This window comes from Cornus florida, unplaced genomic scaffold (assembly GCF_030987335.1).
Source record: "Cornus florida cultivar Cherokee Brave unplaced genomic scaffold, ASM3098733v1 CherokeeBrave_3.0.0_Hap2_Chr01, whole genome shotgun sequence".
NCBI classification, from domain to species: Eukaryota; Viridiplantae; Streptophyta; class Magnoliopsida; order Cornales; family Cornaceae; genus Cornus; species Cornus florida.
The window spans coordinates 42,663,377-42,687,041 of record NW_026775571.1 but is presented as its reverse complement, the minus strand read 5'-3'; the positions used below and the strand labels follow the sequence as shown (position 1 = coordinate 42,687,041).

The window sequence follows — 23,665 nt, the reverse complement described above, 5'->3', positions numbered from 1 at the left end:
GAAACCCCCCCTAAAATTGAGTTTTCTATGTGACTCACGAGAGAATTCAAAAAAACACTCACTGTAAAATGCCCAAAATGCCCCTCCATGAAATCTAGTACTGAAGGCCAAAAAGCTGCTAAAATGCAAACTGGAAGCTGAAACTTCACGAGGGATTTCTGGTACCAAGACGACATTTTCAGGAAAAACATGAAAAAGAAACCCCCCCCCCCCCTCTCAAATCACATTTTCTATTCGACCATGTTGAAAGAAGAAATTAAAACTGATGTGAAAGGTCTAGAATGCCCCTAGATCAGATTATGCAACAAAATTTCAAAATAAGTCCATAGGAGGCTCATTTCACCAAAGAAGAAGGTTTGCCCGGAAACGACCGTGCACGCAAATGTAACTTACCTATTTGGACGCGCTACAATGGTCCACGGCTTAAAAATACCACCGATACAAAATCCGACCCCTCAACGGGCAAAAAGGCAAAAATAACACGAAAAGGGAAATTTGAAAACCAAAATTATCAAATGATTTCAAATTACCATTTGGCCCTTGGCCACACTTCAAACATGATTTATAAGACCCTATAAAAGAACAAAAATGGAATTCCCACACCCGATGCAAAAGTTATGAAGCAATGACGTAGCATTTTTCAATATTTTCATAATATTTCATGAAGTTAAAGTTGCATAGAATACAAGATACATGTCATTGGCCTCCGGCCTCATCTCATACATGTCAAATACATTACATAGAGTGTACTTATGTAAACATTACATAATTGGAATCAAATATACACATTTTGACATATAAGGCTACAAGTGGCATTTCAAGCCAACTTTTACAAGAATTGAAACCTTCAAGGCTACAAATCATCCAAGCAATATGAGAATCTCGAACCTTGATTCCTGTACCTGAAAAATGTCCCCACTACGTGGGTGAGTAACATAAAGCTACTAGTAGGAGATGAGCATGCATCGACCTAGCATTTTACAATAAGATCACCTTATGGTGAAACATGTTAAAAGGGCTCATGCCACCTAACGTCTATATCAAAATGAGACTCAGGGAGCATCCTAAGCTACTCATGCAATTTAAAGTGAACAACGGCATACAAGTATACATGTTCAAGTATACTAAACAATGTTAAACACGTTATACAACATACAAGCATACATTTCCAAGTATACTAAACCACATTAAGATAAGTCATGCAATGTCTAAGCATATTTACACAAGTATGCATTTTATATGAAAATCTCGTAAATCAAGTATGCCAACACAAGTATACTAAGCTAAAAGAGATACGCCTAAAACAAATATACACGGCACAAGCATACTAAATGAAATTTAAACTCACAAAGCAAGTATACAAGTTCAAGTATACTAAATAGGATTCAAATATCCAAAGCAAGCATCAATTCTCAAGGTACAAATAATCCATGATTAACAACTTGAAATTAAATACGAAATCAAATAGTGGAAAGACTAGGACATGCGGTCGCTCGACCAAGCAAGTATTTCCGGGTAATTACGACCCACAAGGTACCACCTAGTGCGCAGATGCATAAGTTATTCTGGCAATTACGACCCACGAGGTACTACCTAGTGCGCACTTACGACTTAGAAGACTCTTGTCTCTGTACTAGAGCCAAATCCTAGCCATCACGTGAAATATGTCCTTACAAGCTTCCCAAAATCAATAAGTTCAAAACTTATACCAAAATTAATAAGTTAGACCAAACTTATATCAAAATCAATAATGCATAAAACCATCTTCCATGCACAAATAAAGTTGAATCCACACAAACCATGTCCTAGGATTCAAGTCTAAATAGCATATGACATGTCAAGTCTCCAATATGCAATTATACACAAAGTAAGAATATTTTACAACAATTGAATCACATTACCATCCTAAGCCACAAGTACTAAATAAGCTTCAATTTAGTAACAAGCTTTCAAGGTAAACAATTGAAATATTCTAACAAGCTATATACCTACACAAGATATATTTAAACAAGCTTTATAAGTCAATGATATTCTATATCATGCTAAGTCCAATTACCATTTTAAGAGGCCCCAAATACTAATTCTACATCCAATTAGTAATATGCTCACAAGGTAATTAATTTCACTACATTAAAAGGGATTTTCAACCTAACATGAAAATTCTCTAGATTTCATATTAATCCCAAATAAACTCAAATTAATATATGTTAAAGGACATAGCATAGTCTTCACATATATTATACCCAAAATCAATTTAAGTGACTACAACACTTAAAAATAAAATTAATTAAGCTAATTAATTAATTTTCTCTAGGTTTTCAAACATATCTAAATGTCCTCAATTTAATATATGTTAAATAACTCACCAAGGCCTACTTTAATATCACATTACAAGCTGATTTCATACTTAATACAACTAGGTGAATGAAACTTTCACAAAAGATAAATATTAAATAAAATTTGCAATTCTTATTCAAATAATCCCAATTTAATATATATCAACCACCATACCAAGGCCTAAATTTCTAGCATGCCACAATTTAATTCTAAGTTGCCTAGCATCATGAGAATTAAATCTTAAACAAAGAAAATAATTAAATTAAATTCTATAACTTGAACAAGGCATGCCCACAAGTTGTATATGCTCAATACAACATTAATATAACCCTAAAACATCCCCTGCCTCAATTTGAGATGAAAATTTCAAAAGCCACCTAAACGAAACGACTCCGAATCCGACAATATTTCGGGGTTTTGTCGGGGACAACGCCGTGAACAAGAATCCCAAGAAAGACCCATGAAAATCACAACTTGACCTCAAACCTGAACTCAAGAAATGGTTAGAAATGGATTCTAATAAGGGTGAAAGATGCGCGTGGTCAAGACAAATACAAAACGCGAAGGCACTTCGACTTTTTAACAAAGGGAAGAAGGTTTAAATGAGAGAAGAAGGGTGGCATCCCCCCTTGGACAGCCATAGCAGGTTCTAGTCGTGCATGGAGAGGGGAGAAGATGACTTTTTAATTTTAAGTACCCCTATTTATAGAAAATCTCAAAAAGTGCCCAGAATGAGTCCCGCCGGGTTCGGAAAAGTGAAATTTGAGCAGACGCGCTCAAACAGCCAAACTTTATCAACAAAAAAGATTCAAAATGAGAAAATATGAATAATAGAAGAAACGGCGTCAAAAACCGAGTTTCGAGCAGAAAGTTATGCCCCGAACAAGTTCGACAGCAACCGTGGCCAAAAACCCTAAAAGTGGGAAAAATAAAATAAAATAAAATAAAATAAAAAATGACCAGAAGGAAATTTCATGAGTACATGACTTGACGAAAAGTGAAAATGAATCCCGTACGAGGATCTAGGATCAAAATGAGGCATTTTTGCAATAACTTTCATTAATTGCACAATGGCCCCTCTAAAAAGTAAAAACTGCACTAATGGCCAGAATGAAAAATATCTTCCAAAAATATTTTCTTAAAAACCCCTGAAATAAAATATCTTCAAAAGATATTTACGAAAAACACTCCAAGAAAAGAAATTAATTCCAAAGAACTTTGCATCCATGCCCCTATGGACACCGGGAGCAACCAGAATACTTTCTTGCAAAAGTAAAGATACGTATTTCGTGGAAACCACTTAGAATGAAGATACGTGAAGTCAAAAACCAACTCCGAACACAAAGAATAAGGTTACGCCAACAAAGTGACAAACGGGGAAAAGACAAAATAGGGAAAAGGATGAAAAGTGAATAGTGTCAAAAAATGAAAAATGTGGAAATGACTCGGTCCTCAAAGGAAGTTGTCAATCCAAAGAAAAGAGTCTCAGAAACCATTTCCAAGTACTCGAGATGACACTAAGCAACGAGAAATTGAACTCAGAAAAGAAATTTCAACGAAAAAAATTCATCTGTAAAATTCTGAGGAAAAAGAAAAGGAAGGAAATGACCGGGTCATTACAGGAGTCTTGCAAGCAGGGCCTCATATTTCGCCGCATTATTAGTGGCAGGAAAAGTCAGCCGGATTGATTACTGCAACTTGGTGCCTTCGAGAGTTGTGATAACGACTCCTGCCCCAACACTAGCAAGCTTGAGGAACCATCCACCCGAAGCTCCCATTGTGGTTCGGAAAGGCCTGGCTCCTCGGGCTTATCCTCATACTCCAAGAGGAAATTAGCTAGCGCTTGCCCTTTATGCGACACCTTCGGTTCGTAGGATATGTCAAAGGAACTAAGCTCAATTGCCCATTTAATTATTCTTCCAGATAAATCAGTTTAGAAAAAATGACTCGTATGGGGTAGTTGGTAAGAACTTTGATGCTGTGTGACTCAAAGTAGTGTCGAAGTTTCTTTTTTGCATATACCAATGCTAGTATGATCTTCTCAGCTTTTCTATACCGCGTTTCTGCATCTGTCATTGTCTTGCTGGTGTAAAAGATTGGATACTGACTCTTACATTCTTCTCAAATCAATACTGCACTCGTGGCTATGCTGGAGATGGCTAAGTATGTGATAAGAGTCTCACTAGGCTTCGGAGCTGAAAGAATTGGGGGTTTCGCCATGTAACATTTCAGTTGATTGAGGGCAGCTTGCTGTTGAGGTCCCCATATGTCTTTATTTTTTGGCCTTATTGCATCAAAGAATGGTTTGCACTTATCAAACAATCGAGAGATAAATTGACTGAGAGCTGCGATTCAACCAGTCAATACTTGTATTTCTCTATGGTTCTTTGGTTCTTGATTTTGTATAAGGGCTTGAGCTTGAGCCGGACTCACCTCAATTCCCCTTTTGTTCACAATATGGCCAAGGAACTGTCCTAAAGAAACTGTGAAGGAACACTTCGAAGGATTTAGCTTCATGCCATATTTTCTTAAAGTGTCAAAGACCTCTTGGAGGTGTCTAGGATGCTTTTCCTTCTTCACACTTTTAACCACCATAACATCGATATAGGCCTCGACCATCTTTCCCAACATCTCATCGAAGATCTTGTTAACAAGGCGCTGGTAAGTTGCTCCAGCATTCTTGAGCCCGAAGGGCATAACTCTGTAATAGTAGGTGCCGTTCTCTGTTATGAAGGCAGTCTTCTCTTCATCCTCCAGATTCATAGGAATTTGGTTGTAGCTGGAGTACGCATCAAGAAATGTGAGCCTCTCAAAACTAGTAGTGGCATCAACCATCTGATCAATCTTGGGTAACAGGAAGCTGTCTTTAAGGCAGGCTTTGTTGAGATTGGTAAAATCTATGCAAACCCTCCATTTGTCATTCTTCTTCTGAACTACCACCACATTGGAGAGCTATTGTGGGTAGTACACTTCTCGGATGAAGCCTGCTTGAAGTAACTTGCTGCCCTCTTCAGCTATAATTTGGTTGCGCTCTGGAGCGAACCTTCTGTGCTTCTGCTTGACTGGTTTGTATGTCAGATCCACCTTCAGGCTATGGCATGAGATTGAAGGATTGATCCCTACTATGTCAGAATGCTCCCAAGCAAATGCATTTACGTTTCGTCGAATGACGTTAATTAATGCTTCTTTTTCTTCAGCTGTGGGGGAAGAACCCATGTAGGTGACTTTCTGAGGATCGCCGAGGATTACGTCGATAGCTTCCAGAGACACCTCGGTAGACTTTTCCACCTCAGCCTCATCCTCTGCTCTCAGATACCTGGGTAAGGGATTCTGTAATTGCTATTTGGATTTGCTTCCCGGAGGTGTGATCGGTTGGGACTGTTTCGCTACCTTCTTTGCCTCATTCTGTGTTAACATATAGCACTCTTTGGCAGCTACTTGATCTCCCCTGAGGTCTATAACCTCTTTCCCTTCCGGAGACAAGCATCGCATTACCTGGTGAAGGGTAGACGAAACCCCGTTCATTCGGTGGATCCAACTTCTTCCCATAATAAGATTATAGGAAGGGTGGATCTCTGTTAAGACAAAGTTTTACTTCGGTGTCCTCTTCGCCGCGGTTACAGATAGGTCAATCACCCCAAGGGGATCTACCTTTGTACCATCGAACCCCATCAATGGGCTGGAGGTAGGCCGAATTGATGATGACGGGATTTCTAGCTGCTCAAAGACTGCCTTTATGATGATGTTGGCACTACTCCTTGGGTCTATCAAAACCCTCTTAATCATGCAATTTGCCACCAAGAGACTGATGACCAACAGATCCTCGTAGGGGAGTTGAACTCTAGATAAATCTCTATTGTCGAACCCAATGTTGATGCTTCCTGAAGCAATAACGTTTACCGAGGATAGCCTCATCAACTTATGGGCTGTTCTCAGTCGGGATTTATAAACCTCCTCTAACTCCTGATCATCCTCCGATCTTCCATGTATTGCATGGATGACCTTCACTTGATTACTTTCGACTTTCCAAGTGTTGACCTCCCGAGGCTTCACATACTCCATTGTTGTAAGGTAGTCTGCCAATTCACCTCTCAGTATCATGTTTTCCACCTACCGCCTTCGGGATCTGCAATCATTAGTCGTATGCCCACAATCTCTGTGGTAAGCGCAGTGCCTGGTCTTATCTCTCTGTTCCAATGGTTGCCTTATCGGCTGAGGGGCTGCAAACTTCATTTTATTCTCCTGGAATAACCGAGCCAAGCTGGTGCGAAGAGGCGTGAACCTTTCCTCTGTCCTTTGCCTTTTTTTGGGTATTTGAATGGCTGGTGCCGATGCGTGCTGGCTTCTTCAGTTTTTTGAGTTTGAAACCCTTTCCTGAGGCTTGTTCTCCACCATGATGAGGGTGGCATATTGAGCTCGGTGGGCCACATTCTCCTCAAGCCAGATGTAGATCTTTGCTCTAGCATTGAGAGTCTGCATATCCGGAGGGGAATACTTAACTAAGGAAGTATGGAACTTGGTTCCCTGAATCATTGCAAGTTTGAATGTTTCTATCGCGGTAGCAGGATGGCAATCTACTATTTTCGAAGCCTCCATATTAAATCTAGATAAGAAATCTTGTAATGTTTCACCCTTCTTTTGCCTTATAGTGAAAAGGCTAGCAATACTCTTCTTTTGCTTCTTATTACCGCAATACTGCGCCAGGAACATAGTGCATAGAGTTTTGTAGTCTGGAATAGATTTGTGTGGCCTATTCCTAAACCACTCCAGCGCAGCCCCCGTTAGACTGGTAGGGAAAACTTTGCACATCCATAGGTCGTGTGATCATCTAGGGCCATCTTTTACGCGTAATGATCCAAGTGCCGGGAAGGATCTCCCGTACCATCAAACTGAGTAAAGGAAGGCATAGTGAATTTCTTAGGTCTGTCAACTAGGAACACATCGTCAGTGAATGGAGTCTTCACAAGAGAGTTCTTATGTTCTCTGGCCATCTCTGCAGGCGTTTGAACTCTCAAGAGTCTCTTCTCGTCAAAGGCCTCCTTTACTCCTACACTATCTGGAACACCATTAGACCATACCATGTGTTTACGACTAGATTCGGCCTGTTCATCCTGCGTGCGACGAAGAAGATTGTCCGAAGCTACCACCTCGGATCTGGCCCTCTGATCTTGCTGAACTTTAGTAGGCCGAACTTCACTAAGCCGAGCCCCATTGGCTTGAGGCTCGTTTTGATTGGAAGGAGGCACAGCCCCGTCAACTTGTGGTGGCCGAATTTCATTAAGCCAAACCCCATTGACCTGAGGCTCGTTCTGGTTGGGAGGAGGCGCAGCCTTGTCAACTAGTGGTAACTGAGGTGTCAATTGAGCCATAGCCGTTTGAAGGGTGTCATTTTGCTGTTGAAGCAGTGCAATCTGGGCTATGCTGGCTTCATTCACCTGACGAAGCGCTTCGAATTGGTGCAAGAACTCTTCTCGCATCTTTTGCATCAACTCAATCTATTGATCTGCCGCCGTTGATTCCCCGTTCGACATTCCAGATCATGGAAATGAAAACAATTTGAAGTAAAAAGTGGGAGTGTCTTTTTATACGGTTCCCACAGACGGCGCCAAAGTGTAGGTGCAAAATTTCTCTCTATTGAAATAAATAAAAAGAAATATACAACTCACTCAGAACAAGCAAGAATAAAACTCAGAATAAGTATATAATGCTCGATGATTTTATTGGAGGTCTAAGCCTCTATTTATAAGAAATACAGTGGTGGAATTTTGGTAGGATTCGCATAGTTTGTCCTTGTAACGACCCTGGATTTTTTAACCCAGCGTGTCACCTATGATGACCTAAAACAGGTCTAAGATGCGGAAGCAGAAGGAGAAAAATGGCTTCAAAGGATGTGTGTTATCCCTAAGGCACCTAGATGACTTCCCATGAAGCCATGGAACTCAATTGAACCAAGCAAATGAAGCAAGAATGCCTAACTAGAAAAGAAATAAACCAAGGGCAAAATGGTCATTTCACACTGAAATGGGTGTCACCGTGCACACCATTAGAAAGATAACGAAAAATGAACAAGGTCAGACTTAAGAATCGCCTGATTTTGAGTCCGGATGGATAAGATATGAATTAAAACAAGGTGGCCTCTTTCATTTAAGGATTACCACGACACTACCTTACTAGAACTGGAATAACTCCCACTACAGTTGGAGTCTCGATGTGTGGTTGGTACCGATGGAAAGCTAACTTCAAGCTCTAGAACTTAGACCCAAGAATCATCCAATTTCAATCTAGGATGAAGGAGATATGATTTCCTAAAGTTGGAATAACAAAGTTGTCCAAGGAAAGGATGCAGAAAATACTTCCAAGGAGGATCGATCGACCGAAGCCCAACCGTCGGTCGGCCAAAACGATGGTTTTCCTAAAAAGGCTACTGGATTGGGGTCTCGAGGCTCGTCGGTCGACCGATGGTGCTCCATCAGCCGACCGACACATCTGCTGTAACTTAGGAAAGCTGCTGCAATGTGTGTGTGTGATGCCCGGTCCGTCTCTAAGGCTCTATATGCTTTTTACATGATCCGAACATATTTCAAAACATTTCCTAACCCCGTGCAAGCATCCAAAATATGCCGAAAGAATGAGGAACTCTAAATGACACCCCATGGATGAATTTTTCATAAAAATTCATAAAATCGCCCAAAAATAGTTCCAAAGTTGAAACTTAAGAGTTTTGCGCAATGTGGGCATGAACACAAATGTAAAAAGACATTTAAGACGCGTCCCAATGGTCCGCGGTCTCAAAAGAACTCGAATACAAAATATAACCTCTTAACGGCCAAAAATAAAAATGCCTAAAAACAGTATAAATGAAACCATAATGCTAAACTTAGAATGAAATGGTGTTTGGCCCTTGGCCACACCTCAAACATGATTTATGAAACCCTTTGAAACAAAAAGAATGGAATTCCCACACCCGATACAAAAGTTATGTGACAATGACTTAGCATTTTTTTCAATATTTTCATAATAAACCTTGGAAACGAAAGTGCATAGAATACAAGACACATGTCATTGGCCTCCGGCTTCATTTGATACATGTTAATACAATAAAAACGGTGTACTTATATACACATTACATACATAAATCAAAAATACAAGTTTGAGCATATAAGGCTACAAAAACGGCATTTCATGCTAACACTTGCATGAAATGGAAACTTAGAAACTAATAGTCATCCACGGAGCGATGAGCATCCCGAACCAAGTCTTCGTACCTGAAACAGCCCCCCAGTAACTTCGAGGTGAGTAAACAAGTTTACTCGTAGAGAATGAGCATGCATCGACTCGATTTCTTTTAGATTTTTAGACTAACATGTAATAGTTCAAAAGGATCATGCCACCTAACGTCTACGTTAAGATGAGACTCAGGGATCATCCTAAGCTACCTTAGAGTATAAACAATAAGGATCATGATATACATACATATATGAAACGAATCAAGGTTGAGATAATCCAAATGACACGACAAGAAGGATGCTTGAAAATAGATCACATGAGTTGTATTTTCAATACAATTAAACAAGGTTTGGAATAATCCATACAACACGACAAGAAAGAACTAGAATATAAAGATCAAATTGTCAAGGTAATTTATATGATTGGAACATTCTAATTTTAACAAGACAAGAAGCATTCATGGATATAAGTTAACAAGAATTACATTATCAATGTAATTAACATGATTGGAGTATTCCAATTAACACAATAGGAGTAACACATAAAAACAAGGACAAGGCACAATATCTATGCAATTAAACAAGGATGGAACATTCCATGAGACACGAAAAGAGTTATACATGAAATCAAGAACAAGGCATAATATCTATGCAAGTAAACAAAATTGTAGCATTTCACATACACGACAAGTTTAAATCTTCAAGGAATAGTAACTTGAAATATAAAGAGTGAAATCAACCAATGTGGAAAACTCGGATATCGCCCGGATTAAAACCGTACTCTTGAGATCACTTTAGGGCTACTAACCCATGGGTACCTTTCCCCTAGTGCGCACTATAGTTGTAGAGGGACATTCCCCCGTACTAGAACCAAATCCTAGCCATGTCAATTCTTGATTGATATCCAAGTCCCAAAATCAACAAGTTATGCAAGTCAAGATTGTATCAAAATACAAGAATGCATTAACCATGTTTCATGCACAACCAAGATTTTGGAACACACAAGTCATGCCCTTAGTTCTTAACTATAATGGCATGTTAAATGTCAAGAAAACATAGTATGCCTTTATATAGATTAGAGCCAAGATATATAGCACAAGAAATCCATTGAAGTACATATACCACAAATATAAGAAACATGATAAAAAGCTAGAAGCTTCATGAAGTGCAAGTTATGACCATGTGAGCTAAGTTCCGTACAAGGGAAATAATGAAATATAAGCTTCAAAACTTATCCGATTATTCTTAATTTGATATACGTGAAGGAACTTATCAAGAAAATCATGGATACAAGGTTAGAAACTTAATTAAGGGCATAAAACCATTGAATGGATTTTTATTATTTCATTTAATTAAAATCCCTAGATCTTGAAATTCATCCAAATGATCTCAACTTAATGTACGCTATACAACATGCCAAGACTTGATTTAAGAACACGATACAAGTATATTTCATGCAAGGTACGGCCATGGGTATTAAACCTTAATACTAGAAAAATAATAAATGAAAAGTTTCAAAACATAATCAAATATTCTAGATTTAATATATGTGAAACTATATGGCATGCATACTAAGAATATCAAGTCAGAAATCCAATGGAGTGAATAGTACACTCGGAATAAATTAATTAATCAAATTAATTAAATATTACTAGATTTCAAAACAGCTCCGATTAATCTCAAATTCACCTATGTTGAAGAGCATGTTAGGACCTAATATAATATGCTAACACACATTGATTTCAAGCTAGTTAAAGCCACATGATTTAATCTTTTACCTAAGATGAATATTAAATAAAATATTCATTACTTGTCCAAATGATCTAGATTTAATATATGTCAATAATCATGTCAAGGGGTAATTTAATATCATGCTACATGTTTAAACAAAACTATGAGCAACTGGGAAAATTAAATCTTACACAAAGAAATAATTAATTAAAAATTCTAGATTTGATACCCAAGCATGTAAACAAGTAGTATAAGCATTCATAGCATGTAATATGACAAGAATAATAAACTAGAACACCCCTACCTCAATTTAAGATGAAAATCTCAAAAGCCCACCGAAATAAAAGTGCTCCGAATCCGACGATACCGAAGGGTTTTGTCGGGGACAACACGATGAACAAGAATCCGAAGGAAGCCCCATGAAAATCACAACTTGACTTCAAACCCGAACTCAAGAAATGGTCAGAAATTGGTTCTAATAAGGGTGAAAGGTAGAGCACGTCGAGGGGAACAATAAACGTGAAGGCCGAAGACTTTTCACATCAAGTGGAGGAGAAGAAGAAAAGGTGGCAGCCCAAGGAGCTCCCATGGCTACTGCCAAGAGGGGGAGAAAGATGATCAAAATCTGACTTTTCTTCTTTAAGTCCCCTATTTATAGAAAATCTCAAAAAGTGCCCCGAAAGGTCCCTACCGGGTCTGAAAAAGTAAAATTTGAGCAGACGCACTCAAACGGAAAAACTCTGTGAACAAAAAAAAGTTAAAAGGAGAAAACATGAATAACGGAAGAAACGGCATCGAAAATCGAGTCCGAGCAGGGAGATATGCCCCGAACAAGTTCGGCGGCAACTAAGGTCAAAAACTTTGAAACTGGAGAAAAATGACCAAAACGGAATTTTAAGAGTACACGATTCGACAAAATATGAAAATGAATCCCGTACGAGGATCCAGGTTCCATACGAGATACTTTTGTAATAACTTTCGTTAATTGCACAATGGCCCCTCTAAAAAGTGAAAACTGCACTAATGCCCCAGAATGAAAATATCTTCCAAAAATATTTTCTTAAAAACCACTGAAATAAATATCTTTAAAAGATATTTACAAAAAACACCCCAAGAAAAGAAAATAATTTCAAAGAACTATGCATCCATGCCCCTATGGACACCGGGAGCAACCAGAGTATTTTCTTGCAAAAGTAAAGATACATATTTCGTGGAAACCACTTCGAATGAAGACAGGTGAAGTCAAAAACTAACTCTGAGCATGAAAGGTGAGGTTTTGCCAACAAAGTGACAAACGGAGAAAAGACAAAATAGGGAAAAAGACGAAATAGGGAGAAGGACAAAAAGTGAATAGTGTCTAAAAAGTGAAAATGTGGAAATGACTCGGTCCTCAAAGGGAGTTGTCAATCCGTACAAAAGAGTCTCGGAAACCATTTCCAAGCACTCGAGATGACACTAAGTGACGAGAAACAGAGCTCAGAAAGGAAAATTAAGCGGAAAAAATTTATCCGTAAAATTTCAAGAAAGAAGAAAGGGAGGAAAATGACCAGGTCATTACAGTCCTCCAATTCATTCCATAAATGATTTTCTTTATAATTATAATCCTTTCCTTTTAACAATTCTTTCCATGCAGAGTTTTCCTTGTACAGAACTTATTCTTTTATGTGATTCCTTGGCCTAGCAGGACTAGACTTCCCTTAACCAAGATTGGGCTGAATGTGGACTGACCCAGATGATTCAGCCAATGGGCTTGGAGTTCACCCTTGGTGTTACGGGCTGTCGACGTCTGGGCTTAGAAGTTGGGCCGAGTGGCCTGGGTCTACGATCCATGTGGGAACCAAGGCCTTGTCTGGGCTTGCTCTGGACTGGGCTGATCCAATTTGGGCTTAGCACCGATTGGGTCCTTGTGGTATCTAGAATAATTTTCTAGTGTGATGACGTGGACGATTCTTACTGGAAGGGGGATTTTTTCCCTCCACAGTGATGGTACTCTTCAACCTAAGAACCTCTTTACAGGTCCTGTAAGCAAACACCCATGGCCAAGATGCCTCAAAAGTGTGGTTCCTTCTCTTATTGACAAGCCTACAAGTTATACTGAAGCATCCAAATCACCTCATTGGTGAGCTGCAATGCTTGATGAATTTAATGCCCTTCTTCGTCAACAAACTTGGTCGCTTGTTCTAACTTTTCAAGCCCAGAATGTCATCGGATGCAAATGAGCTATAAGATCAAACGACACGTTGATGGCTCTATAGAACAACATAAGGCCATACTTGTTGCAAAAGGTTACCATCAACAATATGGGCTGGATTTTGATGAAACATTTAACCCGGTTGGTAAACCCCCATTCTTCATGAAACTGTTTATATGAAGTAACCACCAGGTTTTATCAACAAGGATTTTCCTAATCATGTTTGTCATCTTCACAAATCCATTTATGGGTTGCGACAAGCACCGAGAACATGGTTTGATGGCTTTAGTGCTGCACTATTTGAGCTCGGATTTGTTCAAAGCAAAACTGATGTGTATATGTTTCTCCACTATGCTGACCATGATGTCACTATTCTCCTTGTCTAAGTAGACGATATCCTCATCACTAGTTCTAACAATGCTTTCATCTCAACAGTCCTTACCAAACTGCACGAGAACTTTGAAATTAAAGACCTTGGGTCATTACACTACTTCCTGGGGATTGAAGTTTACCGTGATTCTCGTGGTATCCAAATGAGTCAAACAAAATATTCTCTCAGCCTTCTAAAGAAAGCTAATTTCCTTCTAGCTAAACCATGTTTATCCCTCGTTGTTGCCGGTTCTAAATTATCCTTATATGATGCTGGTGACCTTGTTAATTCCACATCTTGTCGTAGTCTCATTGGTGCACTATAATACCTCACCATCACATGCCCAGATCTTACATATGTTGTGAATAAGGTTTGCAAATTCATGCATCAGCCACAGGAAACTCACTTCATTGCCATTAAAAGGATTCTTCAGTACATCAAGAACACTCCTCATTTTGGCATACATCTTATTAAATCTCGTGATGAACTTTTTAGGGGATTTTCTGACACTGATTGGGTTGGTTCTCCAGATAATCGACATTCTACTACTGGCTTGTGTGTTTACTTTGGTCTTAACCTCAACACCTAGGCTACTAAGAAGCAAACTACTGTTTCTATATCAAGTGTTGAATCAGAATATAGGGCATTAGCACACATAGCAGCTGATATGCAGTTACTTACATACCTTCTTCGAGAGTTGAAAATCCTATTACACCATCCTCCAATCCTTCACTCTGACAATATTAATGCTACATACATAGCCTCCAACCTAGTTCTCTATGCCAGAACCAAACATATTGAGATTGACTATCACTTCTTACGAGAATGTGTTTTACGTGGCTCTCTAAAAATCGTGTTTGTTCCATGTGCTGACCAGAAAACAAATTTCTTCACCAAAGCTCTATCGGTACCCGAGTTTCAACTACTAAGAGACAAGTTGCTGGTTAGTCCTTGCTCCACCATCATATTGAAGGGGGGTGTTAAGAGATTAACTAATGATATATTGGATAAACCAAAAAAATCAGGTCAAAGGGAAATCCAGATAGGTTTGTTGAGATAAGTTTGTTAATCCAGATAGGTTTATTGAGATAAGTTTGTTGAGAGAATCTCTCCATCTCTCTCTTATTGTTGTAACAACAAACAGATAAGTTTGTTGAGAGAATCTCTCCATCTCTCTCTTATTGTTTTAACTATAAATACACAATAGGACACCATCATTTCATTTTGGTGAAAATTTCCCAAATTGTCATTTTCTTCTCTCATCTATTCTCAGTTTTTCACTCTTTAACATTGATGCTACCCAACACTTCTTCCGTTTTTAAAAACAGTAATATTGGCCTTTGAATTGATTATTTGGATTTTGGTCTGTTCTACATACATACATATGTACCTATATATACAAATATATGGTCACCATCAATAACTATTCTTCAAGTCCTTTCAATTAACCTATGTGGAACTATGGATCATCATGATTTCTGAAATGTTATATACTTGAGGAAAAGGATGGACCCATAAGATTTTGAAGATGATTTGCACAAGTAACAGACCTTTGAATTGATTATTTGAATATTTTCCAAGTCCTTTCAATAAACCTATGTGGAATGATGGATCAGCATGCCTTCTGAAATGTCCTATCCTTATGGGAAAGGATGGACCCCTATAGATTTTGAAGATGACTTCTTATAATTATCATCTTGATCATTTGGCCTCTATATAAATCAGTTTCAGGCAATCTTATCACTCAGAAAACCAGCAAAAATAGTCCATCATTCCACTGCTTTTGTATCATGTACCAAGCTATCCGAAGTCCAAAAACTCTTATGTCCAGTAAAAGCCATTAATCAGATTGTCAATACTTCAGCACTTGAGAGTCGTCATCATCATCCTTGCCTTAATCCCGTGTGAATGGGGTCGGCCACATGAATTCTCTCTCAACACTCTACACACCATTTCTTCTACCGCGTTTAACTTTTTAATAACCTCATCCCATGTTACAACTAAATTTCCCTGCTTAACCGGCGCGCCTCTAGGTCTCTGATATTTTTATTCAAAGCATCTAAGTCTACTCTCTCTAATTTTCTCACTAATGGGTGCTACACCTAATTTTTTTCTCACACTTTCATTCTTCAACACTTAAAGAGTAGTTTTCTAATTAATTACTAACTTTATAGATCCTTTGTCATCCAAAGGTAGTAAGCAACTAAAAGAAGACATCTATAAACGATTCCAGATTCAACAGAAACCAGCACACAATGCATAAAATTTAGCAGAATAAGGTATCTAAATATAATGAACTTTTAACAAAATAGGAAAAGGAATGGCATTAAGCTACCAAACATATTTGAATTGACAAGTCTATGGAAGATAAATTTTGTTTCTTCATCTGAATGAAGATGATAATTTAGTCATGCTATGTAAGATCTGGAAAAAGGAATAAAGAATATATCAGATGAATAAAATACAAGCACTTTGCGAATCATATTACAAATCCTTTGGAGAAACTGTTTTAGGAAAAGTAAAAAATATGTGGAAACTGAATACAAGTCTGTAGAGCATGGTTGTCTAAGACATATAATGTACATGGCATAACTGATTATATGATAACCGAATAAACAAGATGGGAAATACAGTAATTACCTGAAAATAATATGAATGATAATAAAAATTTTAATTATAATTATTATAGACAGATTAAATAGCAGCAACTAGGAAGCACTTTACGAAAATTTTGTTGGTTTGTCAACAACAAAGTTTTAGCTGATGCAACTGGAGCAGGTTTAGATTTAGAATTTATGGAGGAACAGAAAAGCTTCTATTATAAACATACCTAAAATAACATTGAAAGCATATTAGCCAAACTATGAAGAGAACCAAACTAGGTAATGGAAATTATGATGACTTGCAGATACCCAAGAATGACTTTAGTTACCAAGTTAAAGTTGGACTGAGCAACCGTAAACAGGGGAAGCCTAAGATGTTTTTGCCTGCATAATTACTTTGGATGGGTAAAGGGAGTAAGTGCTTCTGCAATACTGTTTCGATTGATAAACCAATCCAAGTAGTGGGAAAATTTTATGGGGTGGCAATTTAGTACACAAGGTGAGAAAAACTCATCTAAGATGGTCTAGAAATGTTCAATAAAGACAGAAAGCTAAATCATTGGGACGACTAATAAAGTACAACTTCAAAGCACTACAGTGACAAGAAAAGAGAGCCTAAACAATGTGGTTCGAGAAATGAGAAGCAGATATGATAGCATATAACAGAAGATATAGGCTTGAATAAAGCAGAATACAGGAATAGGATTCGTTTCAACTTCAAAGGCATTCCATCCTCAAACGACATATTCACCAACTAAAGGAACATCCAATTTTGAACTCCTCCACCTCTCCACCACATGCATAAAATTCAGACTTAGCAATAAAAAAACTCTTGAAACAAATGTGAACTTCAGCCCCATCATGGTATTTTTAGCAACAACTAAAATATGATACAACATATATATAATTCAATTACATAAAAGTATTCTCTTACCTAGAAATAGGAGTGACGTCAGTCCGGTGGCTTTTGTCATGGTAGTAAAAGGGACCTTTCTGCAACCTGTTCCAAAGCCATGATTTGTTGTCTGTTGACAGTATTTGATTTCGAAAATCAAGTTAACTACTAAATGTGATCCATTGATTCACTACCCACAATGAAAACTGAATGCTGAAACCAAAATAAATAAATAAACCAAAGTGCTAGCTGAATGATATATGTCAATCAATTAATCTTATTGGGAGGTAATAAACTGGACCGAGGAAGAAAAATCACCATACCCACTTTATATACCAGATTGGATACAATTCAATCATATTATTTCACTAAAAATATTTGTTACCAATAAATTGAGGAATACAAGTCTACTCATTCTTCCAAGCATACAGAACCAATGAAAAACCAAGACCTGATAATTTAGACTCAGTGAAACTCTGTGGACAAGACCAAGGCGACGTATAGGAATCAGAGAATGTTTGGCTTGTCCACAACTTCTCAGCTGAGAAACAAGTTTGGAACATGAAAACTGCACTACCCAAAGTTGTACCATGCAACCAATTGTGGACATCCCAGAAGACTTCTACCGGAAGGCCATCAACCAAAATGGTGTCATTTCCGCGAAACTTCCATCGCAGGCGCCTCACCTGCATCACCATCTTACTGTCTAAATGAATCACAAGGCATGGATCAGCATCCGCAACCGTATCGCACAAAATTGTGAGGTCATGAAGCTGCCCTTTATTGCAGAATTGAGCCTTGGTACCATACACCCTCTTCCCAAAAAGGTGCTCCCTCTTGGAGATGAAAATTGCATTGGACAGAGCAGGGGTAGCATTGGTCTTCTTGAATGCCTCTTTCCTCAGATCCCCAATGAGGAGAACCATCTCACCCTTACACACCACTGCGAAGTAAAAACCTTCCAAAGGCTCCGGCCCAGATCCGAATTTCGCCAAAGAGAGGTCCCAATAGAAGTCAATTTTGCTACTACGATTTAGCTCTAAACACTTGGACCCTTTTCTCTTTGAGAAAAGAGAAGGCTTGACATCAACTTTACAGAGACAGAAACTTGCCAAATCATGGATTTCAAAACTAAGGCACTGACCCATCAAATTCTTGCTCCATGTGATGGTGACGAAGCAAGATTGACCTAGCAATTTACACCTATATATGCTTGTAACCACATTTTGAGAGGCTTTACTCACATTTGTGTTTGAACACAAAGTGTCAGCAACTTCAACTCCATTTTCACCAAAACAAGATGGGAAGTCCCTCATTTTGGTACTTGAAAATGAAAACCCAAGATCTGTTCAATCTTTAATTGGTGTTTGGGTTGAACACTTCCAAGGCATTGATGAAACCAGAAACAACAATAAATGGAAGAGGGCAATTAGTGAAACGTACCAGAATGAATCAATGAGAGAGTAAACCAGAGACCCTTTCGAGAATTGCTGTGAAATTAATCTGGTCTTCTGCTCTCTCGTTCAAGGTTTGGTATGGTATGAGATGGGTTTTTGTGAAGTTGATTGTGTTTGTGTTTGGTTAAATGGAGAGCCTCGTCTTATTAAAGTCCCAGGAATCTACACTGTTAAGGAAAGGACAAGTGATGCATTAAATTAGGGTCAAATTTTCCCCGAAAATAGTGGCAGTTAAAAGTTTAAGTGAGAGAATACAAGCAACGTATACGGTTAGAATCTTTTGTCCTTTTATTCTTCTTTCTTTTTCAATGTGATATTTTAAATAAATAAAAAATAAAAAAAACTAAAATAAAATAAAATAAAAAATGGAGAAGAGAGGGGCCATGATGAGAAACATGCACTGTACTGAGATTCACCTCTCTTTTTTTAAGATTTATTTTTTAAAATATTGATTTATATTATACTAGTCATGAAGAATGAATTTTTTGAGAATTTTTTAAAACTATTTATATATAGGTCCGGGTTTTTTTTTTTATATTTTATGTATTATTTTTTAAATTAATATGCTGTCAACCCAACTTTAATCTAATTTTTCTAAGTTGGACTTAATTCGCATTCAAATCGACGGACAATTAGATCTCAAATATATAATATTCTTTTTTTAATGTCCCTTTCATAAATATAAAATGACGTGATTAATTAGACCCCAAATTATATATGGTGTAACTATTATTCCCAAATTTGACGACTCAATAATAAACATATGACAAGTTCTTGAAAGAATTTCGGAAAAAATTTCTCTAATTTATAGTTTTTTCCCAAAAAAAGCATGTGAACCCAACAATAAAATATATACGGAGTATTTATAGTTGTATGATTTATCATATAACTGACTTCCAATTTTAATAAATCAAACAAAGGAAACCCTATATGCCTTTAAATTTAGATTTTAGTGACTAAATTGGCAAATTGTTAAGAAAAAGTAAATACTCACCAAAATTAATATTTAAATACTATTAAGTTACCATTTAATACTTTATATGTAAACATCCTTTTTATAATAAATTATTTTATAATTGGACAAGGGGTTGGTATTTAAAACCCCACCGGCCAATTGATTTTGTAGTTCTTTTATTTCTGACATATATATATATATATATATATATATATATATATATATATATAGACACACACACACACATATATATATATATGTATTTATTTTTTTTATTACTTTAGTAATAATTTATACGGTAAATTGTACTGACACCTCCCCAAATTCGAGTTAAAGACGTCATTTACAACTTAAACACTTTTTTGGATAATTACACCCCCAAACCATGATAAAAGTACATACTTGCTATTTGACTTTTGAATTGATTCATGTAAATCACTAAAATTACCTTTATAACCTCTTATTAACCGACCAAAATGACACTCTAGAATGAAAAAAATAAATAAAACCATCATTTCAATAAGGGAATTACTAGAATTTTAGAAAAAATCTAAGTGTTCAATATATATATATACATAAATATTTAAAATAAGTAAATAATTTCAATGGAGTGGACGCCCTCACTTGGTCCCGTATACAGGGGCGGAGTCACGATTTCAATTTAGGGGGCATAGTGCCAAAAAAATAATAATAAATAAAATAATGAATTTTAAGAAGTAAAAGGAAAAAGAAGAAGAAAAATGACATAATTTTGAAAGGAAAAGAAGAGCGTGATTGAAGAAGGGAAATTTTACTTTTATAAGGAAATTAAAGGAATTTAAAGAGAGAAATAGGGGAAAACCGATAAAATTATGAGATAACTTTACAAATTTTCCTATATATGTACAAAAATAAAAAATAAAAAAATTAACATATATACTATACTATGGTGGACAGGCCACGGAGGGAGCATCCTCGGGCACACACTTGCTCCGCCCTAATTAACTTTAACTCTTTTATCCATAATAAAAGTAATTAATGATGGCTTTTATGAAAAGTGTGGAGGCCCTCACTTGGTTGGAGATATTAAAAGTGTCATAATAAAATGATGGTTTTAATTTGTTTTTTATTTTTATTTTTGAGGGTTATTTTGGTCAATTAATAGGAGGTTATGAAGGTAATTTAATAATTCATATGAGTTAATTCGAAAGTCAAAGGGTAAATATTTACTTTTATCATAGTTGGAGTAACTTTGTTCAGTTTACCAAACCTAAAAAGTGTCATTATTCAAAAAGTACTTTAAGTCGTAGATGGTTGCTTTAACCCAATTTATGAGGTGTCAGTAGAATTTATTCAAATTTTTTTGCGAAAGTCTTATATGTATAATAAGAAAGTCAAATTACTATTTAGATGGATTAAACAAAAATAATAATAATAAAAACTCCAAAGTCAAAGTAGTGTTTAGAATTCATTGAATCAAATTTATCAAGGAAATGATCTTTTAAGCGACTCTGGATTCGGCAAATAAAAAAAATGACATTATGTGAATCCCCGGCCCGTAATACATTCACCTTTAAACCCCAAATTTGATGGGAAACTTTATGCAATTTTTTTTTTTTTTTTTTTTGGTTGGTAAAGCAAACACACATACTTTTTTTATTCAGGCGGGGCTCGAATTTTTTCCCTCTTTTTTGAAGATGGAAAAGTTATATCATTGGGCCAAAGACCTTTTGATAACTTGATGCATTTTATTAGTAGTATTTTGCTCACTTTTTATTTATTTGTCAATGTCTTCTTTTCCTTCCAACCTTTAAAAAGTTGCGGAGAGGGACCAAACATGTAAAAAAAAAAAAAAAAAAAAAAAAGGGAGGTGAAAGCATCGATTTAGGGAAATGGTCATAGAGTAGAAAAAGGTGAAAGCGTCAATTGAAGTGGTTTTAAATTTAATAGGTTGGTGATTGAGCCTAATTTGGCCTTGGGCAAGAAAATTATTAACCCAACAAATTGCAATGACAAATAGGTTTAGAATAAACAATATATTTTTGGTCAGTCACAACTCACGATTAAAAAATGTCTGTTTTATTCAAAATTTTATTTACTTGTGATTTGGCCGAGATCATCTAACAATCTATCCGGAGCAGAGCCATGTTTAGCTTCTTCTTTGTGTTTTTTCTTTTTAATTGTTAGGATCCCAACAGATTCAGTTTTGAAGAGTGGAAGAAAAGAAAAGACAAGGAAGACTCACTCAAAGGAGGGTCAGGTTTTCCCTCTATCCTAATTGAATCTATGTAATATCGCAATGCTACCACAAACCCAGAGCTCTTAAACGGACGATACAGCCCTAACGCAGCTACGTGCTGCTAGACTACCTAAAGTAGTCCCATTGACACCGACTGGTTCACTCTTGCTTTTCTTGAATTTGTGTACGCTTACCTAACACTCGCACAAGCATATCAATAAGAGTCATTAATGTGACTAAGATGTGAGTAGATAAGGCATTTTTTGCAAACATTTTCTAAGGAACCGTGAGAGCCCTTTAAACTGTAAGTCCCAACTACGAGCCTTTCGACCAGAGCAGGTCAGAGTGGCAAATCCTCTGCACGCACTTGAAAGCATAATGAATTAAGAACTTCAGGCTTGAGCTCAAAATGTGAGTTTAGACTAGTCAAAGAATCCCCGGGGATGAAGAATCCAATTCGATGCGGAGATACAATAAAGACCCACCCGCAACGGGAATTTATACGGCGACTTCCGCATAGTAGAAGACAGATAAGTAGTGCAGAGAAGCCAGAGATGGCTCTTGAGGCGATGGAGAGTTTGGGTAGTGTCTCTCTATGTGGTGTAACGGGACTATGGCCGTTCCTACACGCCAAATTGATGTAGTGAATGTGCGGTTCAAGAAAAGTCATTTAGGTCAAGTTTAAATTTATAAAAACCACTACCAACACTACTACTAACGTAGCAAAAGTGAGTAGGAGTCGTCCCAAGGGATTATGAGGATCGAGCAATGTCGTGGAATCACAATTAGGGTTAGTAGGTCGAATGATCAAACAATTGGTTGGTTGATTGATTAAAGAACAACTAAATTAAACTAAGTGATAGCAAAAGAATGCAATTAAAAGTAAGTAGAGAGAGAGAGATCTTGGGGTTTAGAGATCACCACCAAGCAATGCATTTCTATATCATTGACAAGTGATTAATGAGGGCAAATGATGTGTTGCAATATTGGTGTGTGTGTGTTTGGTTGATTCAACAAGCAAGGATGACTAGTTAAGTATGTATTGTCTAAACATCATGTGAAAGGCACAATATATCTAAGCAATGAATCATATATTGTCTAAACAACATGTGAAAGGCACAATAAATCAAAACAAGTTATTAATCCTTTCATTAAGCTCACAATCCAAATACAACACAAGGATAGAGACATATGCTACTTGCATTCAAAAGCTTGGATCATCAAACAACAAGTATAGATTGTTTTCCCATTTAACAATACACTACAACTACACTATATTTACACTACTAGCATGAAAATAAATTAGGGGAGAGGCACAATCCATCAAGGTATAAGCATGAACCATCAAGAGAATCACAAAAGCATTCATTTAAGCACTATGTTTTGACAATCTCCAAATCTATAGCATCAATACACATAGACATGCATCAATAACACAAAATCTAGAGACAAGCACATGAACATCTATTCTAGCATACATAGACATATAGATAGAATGAAATGACTAATTGGAAGTATTAAACCACATAAATCATTGAATAAACAAGATCTATATATATCAAAGTATCAAAACATCAATTACAACATTAATCCCTCAATAATACACAAGATTAAGATATAGAAAGCATGTTTGTGGGTAACTCTAGCCCCAAGAGGATGTCTAGCCACTCATGGTGATGATG

The 23,665-nt window shown here is 36.9% G+C and overlaps 1 protein-coding gene across 1 annotated transcript; it reads right to left on the bottom strand.

Annotated features, from left to right (window-relative positions):
- Positions 1-17,658: 17,658 nt before the first annotated feature.
- On the bottom strand, positions 17,659-18,960 carry LOC132295472 (uncharacterized). The gene has a single exon (XM_059793753.1). The coding sequence runs from the start codon at positions 18,667-18,669 to the stop codon at positions 17,761-17,763; it is 909 nt and encodes a 302-aa protein (XP_059649736.1). The 5' UTR covers positions 18,670-18,960; the 3' UTR covers positions 17,659-17,760.
- Between the last annotated feature and the right edge of the window lie 4,705 nt (positions 18,961-23,665).

Excerpts from the sequence above, each read along its gene's own strand:
- LOC132295472 (XM_059793753.1), bottom strand. The coding sequence starts at position 18,669 with ATGAGGGACTTCCCATCTTGTTTTGGTGAAAATGGAGTTGAAGTTGCT.